The sequence below is a fragment of the Pan troglodytes genome, chromosome 20 (assembly GCF_028858775.2).
Source record: "Pan troglodytes isolate AG18354 chromosome 20, NHGRI_mPanTro3-v2.0_pri, whole genome shotgun sequence".
In the NCBI taxonomy this organism is placed as follows: domain Eukaryota; kingdom Metazoa; phylum Chordata; class Mammalia; order Primates; family Hominidae; genus Pan; species Pan troglodytes.
Window position 1 is genome coordinate 15,786,854 of NC_072418.2, and position 9,880 is coordinate 15,796,733.

At 60.7% G+C, this 9,880-nt stretch overlaps 2 protein-coding genes across 18 annotated transcripts in view; one reads left to right on the forward strand and one right to left on the reverse strand.

Annotated features, from left to right (window-relative positions):
* Positions 1-5,358, forward strand: part of NFIX (nuclear factor I X) — a 103,436-nt gene extending 98,078 nt beyond the window's left edge. For all 15 annotated transcript variants that reach the window (XM_016935214.3, XM_063801276.1, XM_063801278.1 and 12 more), the window contains one exon: positions 1,195-5,358. In XM_016935214.3, the coding sequence (XP_016790703.1) occupies positions 1,195-1,209 (15 nt within the window). In that variant the 3' untranslated portion in view covers positions 1,210-5,358. The remainder of the gene's footprint in view (positions 1-1,194) is intronic.
* LYL1 (LYL1 basic helix-loop-helix family member) lies at positions 3,739-9,425 on the reverse strand. 3 transcript variants are annotated; one of them, XM_016935226.4, is made up of 5 exons: positions 9,098-9,180; positions 8,288-9,005; positions 7,401-7,612; positions 7,221-7,312; positions 3,739-6,298 (listed from the first exon to the last, which is right to left on the reverse strand). In XM_016935226.4, the coding sequence occupies exons 2-5, from the start codon at positions 8,474-8,476 to the stop codon at positions 5,883-5,885; spliced, it is 909 nt and encodes a 302-aa protein (XP_016790715.1). In that variant the 5' UTR covers positions 8,477-9,005; positions 9,098-9,180; the 3' UTR covers positions 3,739-5,882. The 3 variants fall into 3 exon arrangements, with proteins under 3 accessions (XP_016790715.1, XP_054528893.1, XP_016790716.1); XM_054672918.2 differs by having other exon boundaries at positions 7,401-7,759; positions 9,098-9,173; XM_016935227.4 differs by lacking the exon at positions 8,288-9,005 and having other exon boundaries at positions 7,401-7,759; positions 9,098-9,425.
* Between the last annotated feature and the right edge of the window lie 455 nt (positions 9,426-9,880).

Below are 9,880 nucleotides of genomic sequence, written 5' to 3' on the forward strand. Positions count from 1 at the left end.
ACTCTGACCCTAGGCAGGGCACAGGCATTCTGGCCACCACAGACCCTGCTTCCTCGTGCTCGCAGCACAGGCAGCAGTTAGGAGCACAGCCTGCACTGCCCCTTACATTTGAACCCTGGCTCTGTTGCCCGAGGGCTGTGTGGCCTCAGGCAGGTCACGCACCCCCTCTGTGCCTAGCTTCCTGGTGGGGTCAGGGCAGGGGTGGAGTGAACCAGGACCTGGTATGTGCTCTGTAGTTGGCTCTGCCTGGCCCCTGCAGACCAGAGTCTGTGACAGCCTGGGAGAGGTCCCAAGATGCATTTTCAGGGACCCTCATTTTGCCCCAACGGTACTACCAGGTGCACCCAGGCCCTGTAGACCACAGTAGACCCTGACCCACCACTTTGCCAGGAGGTGGGGCTGGAGCCTTGGATGGAGGGCATAGCCAAGCAGCCCAGACCCTTGGGGTCTGCCCTGGGTGTGCTCTGAGCTGAGCCACCGGACACAGGCAGACAAGGCCCTGTCTGTGGGAAGGCAGCGCCCCCTGCTGGCGATATGAAGGAAATGACGCTCACCCCAGGGAGCCTCAAGTCCTTCCTCAGTGACTGGTGCCCTGAGGGTAGAGGATCCAGCACCATGGGCTACGTGGCCCCTCCTCCAGGCCTGGCGCTACTAGGGACTGAAGCTATGTGGTTCCCCTGCCCCCAGTCTTTCAGCCTGTGGGACCTTGGCTGGGGTATACAGATGGGAATTTCTGCTTTTAAGCCAAAGAGACAGAAAGAAAACTCAGCAAGAAGCTGGGCCACCCCCAACCCATTCCTAAAACCCCTCTGGGTACAAAAGCCCCAGCCTGGCATCTTCCCCACCCTCCAGGACCCACACAAAAACCTAAACAATTGGAAACATGGCCAGATCTCAGGCCTGTGCCAGCGCCAGCCATGGGGGTCCCACCCGCTGGGCACAGTGCCCACGGGAAGGCCAGCTGGACTCTAGCACTAGGGGCAGAGTCTCTGAGGGGGCGGGGTTCTCGCAGGAGGGAGGGAGAGAATGGGGATGCCCTTTCTTCTCCATGGGAACAAGGTGGGTGGTGGCTGCCCGGCACCCTGGCTCTTTGGGAGCTGGACCCTTGAGGGGCCAGGTCACTGGGCCAGGTAGGAGTGAGATGGGACCTGCCCTAGCTGTTCTCAGTATCGCCTCTTTTTCATCCTGTTTCAGTCCTGGTTCCTCTGATAAGATCGACAAAAGAAACAACAAAATGAGAAGAAGAGGTTCCTCGAAAGGGGGGAGAAGAAATTTTGAGAATGGAAAAATCCCCCAGCCCAGCCCAGCCCCACCGAAAAGCAAAAATTACACGTCGTCAGCCACTCAGCCCTTCTCTCCTCCAGCCCGGGGACCCCCGCGGGCCCCAGAAGCAGCCCAGTTCTCAGAGAGCCCTTGGAAGGGGTCTCGGTGGAGCTGTGCACCAGCAGCCAAGCAGAAAGAAACACGCGACATGGACTCTGTCAAGTAGAGGACAGAAAGCAAGAAAGGATGCAGAACTGCCTTCCTCCCCCTGACCCCGCCCCGGCCTTCTGGGGAAGGAACAAAGTCCCCAAACAAAGCAACCAGCACAGTTCTGAAGGGGCCTGGCCTCCACCCTCACCCCTTCCTAGGGGAACCCCACCCTCCACACAGCCGGAGCTGCCCTAGGGAGCCTGGAGGACCAGCTTGTAAAGATGATGGGGTTTAGATCCCTCAGGCTCTCCCCTCCAGACTCCGCCCTTCCCTCCCTCCCTCCCTGCCAAGGCTCCAGCTTCTTCCCCCAGCTGCTCCCGACTAGGAGGGGGAGAGCAGCCTCCACTTACCCCACCCCACCCTTGGGCTAAAAGCCCCCAGGCGGGCAGGGGGTGACCCCTGGAGCTAGTTGCGTGTCCCAGAATGGAGGGTGTTCTGACACCCCACCCTGAGCCGCAAGAGTAGTTCCTGGGGCCCTGGACCCCTCTGTACAGTCCGTAGGAAAAAGTCGGAATGCTCTCGACGGCCTCGTCCCAGCCTGGGACAGGCCCCCTTTCCCCTCTCTCTGCAGGCCAGGAGGGCCTCCTTCCTGCCACGAGGGAGGGGAGTCGGGCCCCAGGTCGCCCCCGCCCCCAGCCCTGCATGCAGGTGCCCTCGCTCCGCCCCATCAGTTCCTGCCCCTGCCCCTCATGCAGACTGCCCTGCTGGGGCCGGGCCGGAGGGTGGAGCAGAAAGGGGACCCCGGAGCCGAGCGAGGAGGACCAGGCAGCCGCCGCTGCCGCGCTAAGCCACCACCTGCGCTTAGGTAGGCGTCCTGCTCGCCGACTTTCAGTTCCTTGGGAGGGTGTTGGGTGTCGTCCTTTTCAAAAGTGTTTTGGAGCTTTCTGTGCCCCCCGACTTTCCCCCGCCTCCCCGCCCCCCACGTGGCCACTTTTCTCTGGATTTTAGCTGTAATGTCTTTACTCTTTATTTAGGGGTGGGGCATTCATTGTTTGGGTCTTTTGCTGTTGGAATGGGAACTCCTCCTCCGTTTGAGCAACTTGGGAACAATTTGGTAACACACCACAGGAAGTAGCTCTCCCCCCCAGCCCCCTCCTCCCTCAAGGGAGGGTTGGGGGGCCTGTCCAGAGGGTCTTCAGAAGCCCCCCTGGGAGGGAGGGGAGGATGAGCACGCCCAGCTCCCCTCCAGGGTGTGACTTGGCCCCTCTGGCTTGTCTTTCTGTGCCTTACTCCTCCTCCTGCGTCTCCCGTCCCTGGCCCCTTCTTGAGTCCTTGTGCCTCTCTCTCTTTCTCTCTCTTTCTTAATTGTATGAAAACACAAAGCACAGGTCAGGATCCTCTGAGAGAAAATCAACATTGCACCACGTAGGGGTGGGCTATGGGCTGTATTTATTGTGAATCTAGTTTGTGAGGCTGTGGCCCCGAGCTGGCGGAGGGAGGGAAGAGGAGGGAGTGAAGGGAGGGGAGGAGGTCAGCGACCTGGGGCCGTAGCGGCAGGCGAACGGTGCCTGCTACCCAGCTGGAAGCCACAAGGTGGCTGGCTCCAGGGGCGGCTTTTGTTGGAAGTTGAGTGAAGCCCTCCCCCTGTCCTCAGCGTGCAGCCCTAGAGGACCCCAGGGCTGAGGGGCAGTGGATCCTGCGGGAGTCTCCCGGGGCGTGGGGAGTAAGGCCCCGGGGGTGGGGGGCCGGGTGGGCCGGGCGTGACGCGCGGTCAAAGTGCAATGATTTTTCAGTTCGGTTGGCTAAACAGGGTCAGAGCTGAGAGCGAAGCAGAAGGGGCTCCCTGTCCGGCCGCACGTGCCCTTTCCCTCGACGACAGTCGAGGGCTCGGGCTCTGTGGGACTGTGGGAGCTAGGGTCTGCGGGGCGCCTGCCCGGGCGAGGTCGGAAGCTGCAGGCCAGCTGGGCCCGGGCCGGAGCGTGCCCGGCGGGGCTGCCCGGGCGGGCAGGGGGTGGGGGCTGCTCCTTTCCCAAGTGGTGTTGTGAGGGGCAATGAGGGCAACAGGAGATGTGGGGACGTGTTAGGAGAGAAAAAAAAAAAACAAAAATATATATGGGGGAAATTAACTTTTTTTTTTCATTGAACCAAGTGCAATGCATCAGAGAGTTTTCCTATCTTTGTATGTTAAGAGATTAAGAAAAAAAAATTCTATTTTTGTTGTAATGTCCTCGCGGCTCTGGGGACGCTAAAAGAACCGGGCCTGCCCCGCCCTGCGCGGGGATAACGAAAGCTGAGTGTTTTTCCCTTTTTTTTTTTTTTTGTTCGTTTTTAGTTTTTTTTTTTTTTTTTAAGTCGTTTTCCTGCGTTGACGAGGATGATCTGGGGTTTTTATTTGTTTCGTCGTTCGTTCTGTTTCGGTGGGAGGGCTGAAGGAAACGTTCACATTTTAGAGTTTAAAAAAAACACCTCGACATTTAAAAAATCAACCAACACAAGATCAAAAAGGAAAAGGACGAGAGAAAAATTATTTTTAAGATAATTAAACATAAAACCCTGGTGCTTCTTACATTATAAAGTACGTTTTAAAGAACCCACAAACTATTATACATAAGTTTATGAATCAATTAAATATCCTGCACTTGTTAGGAATACGCATATCCCTTCTTTGTTGAGTTTAACGGAACGGGACAGCGGCGTGCCCCCGGCGGCTGGACTGCTCCGGCCGCGGGTCTCCCCGGGCGCCCCTCCCTGGGGCCCAGCACCCCTCCTCGCCCCATCCCCGTCCGGGTACGGGGGCGCGGCAGGGGTCCCCGGCCCCTCCCCCGCAGAGGTCAATGCCAACGAACAAACGTCCCCTCCCTCCCTCCCTCTCCGCCCCGAGCGCCCTTCTTTGAGCCAGACGCCAACTTGACCCTCACCAGCATTATCAGGAGCGCGCTCAGCAAGTTGGTAGTTTCCTCCCCCCTTTCCCGGCGCCCCTCCCGCCCCCATTCAACATCTCTCATCCTATCCCCGACCCCCTCCGGGGAACACCGGGAAGGCTCGACGCTCCAGGACAGGACCAGCCACGCTGACAGGTCGATTTGCCCAGGCCCGCGCCCGCACGCACGCACGCACACGGCCCCGCACACAGCCCCGCCCCACCCCGCAACCAGCCCTGTCGACTGCCTTACACACCCGCCCCTGCGCTGGCCGGCCGACCTAGTGCCTTGTTCTCACCCCCGTGCTGGCGGAGCGGACGCCGCGCTCTGGGTCCCAGAGGGGCCGGGTGGCTCAGACGACCCACCACTCCCCCACCCTGACCGTGCTGAACAGACCCCCCCACACGAGAGAAAATAAAGGAGCAATAAAGTCACGAGAACTTTCGTCCCCCAATCGAGAGCCCGAGGGGCACCCCAGCCCCGCCTCTGCTCCCCCCCACCCCACCCACCCTCGGGGCGCCCCCCTCCCCCCGCAAGCCAGCCTGGGCCAGCCCCGCTTCGGCCCCTCCCGGGAGATCCGTGCGCCCGACCAGCACCAGCATCGCGGACCGCAAAGGCCGCCCGTCCCGTCAAACAAGTTTCTTCTTAGGCTAAGAAACGCAGTATATACGAGTATCTCTATATATAGTACTAATGGATTTGGTGTGCTTCCCCCTTAGCGTCCCCCTCCCTCTGCTCCTCCTCCTTCAGCCTGGTCTCCCCCTCTTCTCTGCCCTCCACCCCCGTCTCTGCACTGAGATACATAAGAAACAAGGGTAGTTTACTGTCTGTTTTGTTTTCTGGGTTTTCAGTGTCCTAGCGGAATGCAAGTAGGCAGCCAGCCCGTCTGTTCCCTCTCCGCCCCGCCCCGCCCCGCCCCCGTCACTGCGCTTCTGTTATACCATCTTTGCCTGACTCTCTCCGGCTTCTCCATTGAATGGCTAATGTGTATGTGAAATAAAGAAATAAAGAAAAACAAACGCGAGAGCGCCTGACCCTTCGCTAACGCGACCGTGCGGGACTGGGTCGGGGTCGGTAGGGTGCGTCCCCGACTTGGATTCTGCGCCTCTCTCCAAGCGCCGGGAGCGCAGCAGACGCCGTCGACGAGCGTCTGCCCCTGGGTCTCCCAGAGGGGCCGACGGTGAGAAAAGCGAAGCCTCCCCAGCCCCTCCTGGCCTCCCCCCGCGACCCCAGCCCGGAAAAAATGAGGCACCACTTGGGTCCTATGACTGCTCTGCCATGTTGCTTTGCCGACCTCGCCCCTGGGAAGGGGACCCGGGCAAGGCCACTTCCAGAGGGTTGTGGGTGATTTTTTTTAAGGGTCTGCGGGTCCCTTGGGGGTCGATGATCACCCTTCCGGACCCCCGAGACCTTGCCCCTGACGTCTTCACTGGTCCTTCTTCGGGGGAGTTCGCTCCCGAACATGCGCAGCACGTCCACTGCCCTTTCCTTGACGGCCCTGGGCCGAGTCCCTGGTGCCCTCCGGCTCAGAGGTGCTGCCGCGTGCGGTCACCGCACCTCTGGGCTCAAAGCGGTTTGCTCCATCTTGATGGGCCGGGCCGCTCCACCGGGGCTGCCGTCGGGGTCGGCCGGGGGCGCGGGCTGCGAGCGCGCTGCCGCCTCGGCCCTGCGTCCGGATCCCCGGCGGGCGCCGTCGTCTGGGACCCGGTGCACCGGCCGTTTGCGGGGCCCGGGAGGGGTGGGGCCTGCGGCCAGAGCTGCGGCTTGGTCGCGTAGCAGCCGCACCAGGAAGCCGATGTACTTCATGGCTAGGCGGAGCACCTCGTTCTTGCTCAGCTTCCGGTCGGGCGGGTGCGTCGGCAGCAGCTTCCTCAGCTCGGCGAAGGCGCCGTTAACGTTCTGCTGCCGCCAGCGCTCCCGGCTGTTGGTGAACACGCGCCGGGCCACCTTCTGGGGCTGGTGCCCTGTGGACAAGGAGGGCCGGGTTGGTGCCATGGCCCAAAGGGCGGCCCCTCCTGCCCTCCCGCTAGACACGCAGCACCCTCGTGGGAACTTAAACCCAGGCCATGGGCTGGGGCTTTCTCCACCCAAGGGGTCCACGGGCAGCTCTCCCCACCCCTCCCAAGAGCCATCCAGACAAGAATCATCACAGGCCCGGCCTACGGACAAGGGCCTGCTGTATCTGTGACTATGGGCACCTTTATGTCAATGACTGAGATTCCCTAAAGAAAGATTTCCTTGTGTTTGTTTGGTCTGGGAAGCTGTCCGTGGGGCCCTCATTCTGATTGTGCCCAAGTACGGCTGGCTGGGTGTACTCATGGGTCTGAGAGGTCCTCTCATTATGACTGTCTGTGTCCTGTGTCTTGTATGACTGTGTGAGACTCTTGTTATGTCTCATGGCTGTGGTTATGTGTGATGTTGCCATGTGGCTGTTTCACGAGTGGCTGTGGTTGTGTGGCTGACTCTTGTGTGGCCGTGGTCCTAAGTGGCTGTGGTCCTGTGGCTGTCTTGTGTGTGGTTGTGGTCCTGTGGCTGTCTCTTGCATGGCTGTGGTCTTGTGGCTGTCTTGCGTGGCTGCACATTCCAGTGGAGCTGTCATTTTGTGGCTCCCATGCCCTGGTGTGGCATGCTCTGTTTTGCCGTGACTGCGGCTACACGGCTTGGCCTGTTGGGTGGCGGTGGTTGTGTGGGGCTGGCTATGGGACTGCGATTTTGCACATGGGTAGAACCTATGTGGTCTGTTCTCTGTGTGTGCTGGAAGCACGTCTCCCCGAGGTGGAGTAGAGGACAGACATGAGCCCCACACAGAGACGGCCAGGCCTTCTGTGCACCCACAAGTGCACATACAGGCATACAAACCCACAAGGCACACAAACCCACACTCACCCTCAGCCAGGTCCAGCTCACAGTGGCTTGGTCTCCGCTTCAACCGGCTGCTAGGGAAGATGCTAAAAGGTCCTGCTGGCCCAATGTAGACACTGTAAGGGGTCGTGGGTCACTAATGCCTTGTGGGCAAGGACCCTGGCCCCCAATCCCCACTGCCCCCCGCCCCAGATCCCCACTGACCTGTTGAGGAAGGGGTGAGGGTGGTAGTGCAGGGCCAAAGTGGGTGGGGCAGTTCCCAGGGTGGAGAGTTGCAGCAGCGGGGGCCGCAGAGTGCCCAGCTCTGTGGTGGGCATGGCTGCCCCTGGGGGCCTGCTGTGGCCCAGGCTGATCACTGGTACACCAGGTGGCAGCCTGGGGGGTGAGGAGCCTCCTCGGTGGCCCACCTCCTCCACCTGCGGGGGCCCAGGCGAGGCAGGCTTAGGGGGTGGGGCAGGCGCTGGGCTGGGGGCACACACCATCTCTGCCTTCTCAGTCATGGTGGGGCCCACCTCTGCCTGTGCCTGAGGCGGGCACATGGACCCCGACGTGGGGGTACTCACCTGTGGGAAAGAAGGCAGCCAGTGGGGAGGAGGACTAGGTGCCCCGCTCCCACCTGCTTAGCTCAAGAAACCCCTCAAATGGGAAGGGGGGAGGGGGAGGGGGAAAGGAGGAGGGGAGGAGTTTCAGTAAGTAAAGGCAGATGGCGGGGGCAGGCCCAGAAACTTCCAGGACACGGGAGGGGGGTCCTACGTTAGAGTAGGAGGCGCCCCCCAGGTGCTAGGCAGCGCACTGTCCCTGAGCTCTTTGTGACCCAGGAGGGGCGCTGTTGCCCAGCCTCTGAGCAAATATTCCTTCTTCCAGAATTCCCTCACCTCTGCAGCCTGGAGAGGGAACAAGACAGGGAGCCCCTAACTGATCCTGGGATCCCCAGAAACCCCAAGATTAACCCTGTTATCCTCAGATCTAAAGATCCAACCCAGAGACTCCTCATTAACTCATTGATGCCATGTGAGCTTGGAATCCCTCCAAGATGGACTCTGACCCTTCACGGAAGGCCCCCAGCCCCCACCCAGGCTGACCCTCTGCACCTCAAGAATGACCCTGCGGTTCTTCCCATTGCTGTCCCTGAAAGTGCTCCATAATTGCTTGAGTGACCCCCACTCCCACTGCAAACATCCCCCATAGCAACCCTGTGACCCCACTACTGACACTATGACCTCAAATGCTGACCCTAGACCCCCAAACACTGACCCCACTGCCCAGTCCAGTCCAGTCATGCCCCAACCCTCCCTCTGGCTTGGAAGCCCCCATCCTCATCAGCATCCACACTTTTTAAAATTTGTTTATTTTTTTAGAGACAGGGTCTCCCTCTGTTGTCCAGGCTGGAGTGCAGTGGTGCAATCATAGTGCACTGCAGCCTCAAATTCCTGGGCTCGAGCCATCCTCCTGTCTCAGCCTCCTGAGTAGCTGAGAGTACAGGCATGTGCCACCATGCCCGGCTAATTTAAAAAAAAAAATTTTTTTTTTTGTAGAGACAGGTTCTCACTCTGTTGTCCAGGGTGGTCTGGAACTCCTGGGCTCAAGTGATCCTCCTGCCTCAGCCTCCCAAAGTGCTGGGATTACAGGCATGCACCACAATGCCCCGCGATCATCCACAGTTTCGCATACTGTTTTGACATCCCTGTTTGCTCTTGGTTCCAGAGTCCAGGATGTCCCAGCAAGGTGTGAGACTGTTGGCCCCTCTGCCCTGTCTTCCTCAGCTAGGCCCTGGGGAAGCAGGCCTGGCCCCTCACTAGTGGGTCCCTGCTGGTGAATGAATGAATGAAGGAATGAACAAAGGAATGCAGGCTGGGTCCCAGGCCCAGGATCCTCCACCTTTAGGCCCACTCCCCTCTTACCCCAGCACTGTTCTTGCAGCCTGGTGAGTGCCCTGGCTCTGTCCCGTCAGGGCTGGCAGTCTGGGCCAGGGTGTGGTTTCCAGCGTCAGGCCAGGCTCTGCTGTCTCGCGAGGGTCCGGCCTCAATGCTCCAGGCCCCGGCGTTGGGCCGCGCCTCCTCGTGGGCCTCGGAGGGCCAGGATAGCCGAGGTCTCCGCGTAGGTCCCCCCCAGGGAAAGTGAGCGGCTCCCGGGCCGGCCCGCCTTCTCCCCGCCCCCGGCGGCCCGGTTTCCTCCCTCTCACCCCTGGCGGCGCAGCGGCCGGAGGATGCTGGCCCAGTGCAGATAAGGGCCAGGCTGCCTGGCCGCGCCTGATAAGGAGCCTGGCTGACCCCGGAGGAAACCAGCGGGCGGGGACCTAGCAGCGCGGGCCTCCCGGCCCCGCCCCCAGCCGGCGCTGGCAGGACTCGGTCCGCCACCCCTCAGGGCTTCGCCTTCCGCTCCCCCAGCCACTGTAGGGACCCCGGGCCTCTGGAGACCCGGGCCCCAGGGCAGCGGGGGAGGGAGATGCCTGGATGCACGCAGGGGGTAAACTGAGGCAGGGAAGCTGCCTCCTCTTATGTCCGAGTCTGCCCTTTGGCTTTGAACACTCCCTGCCCGAATGTCTATGCTGATGGGGGTGACGGAGAGCCCTTTCCGGCCCGTTGGGGCCGCGTGACCCTGGGCCCCCACCTCCTCTCCTCACCCAGCCTGGTTCCTCTTTTTACAGAGGCCCTTCCCTCCTCTCCACCACCCCTACCCGGGAG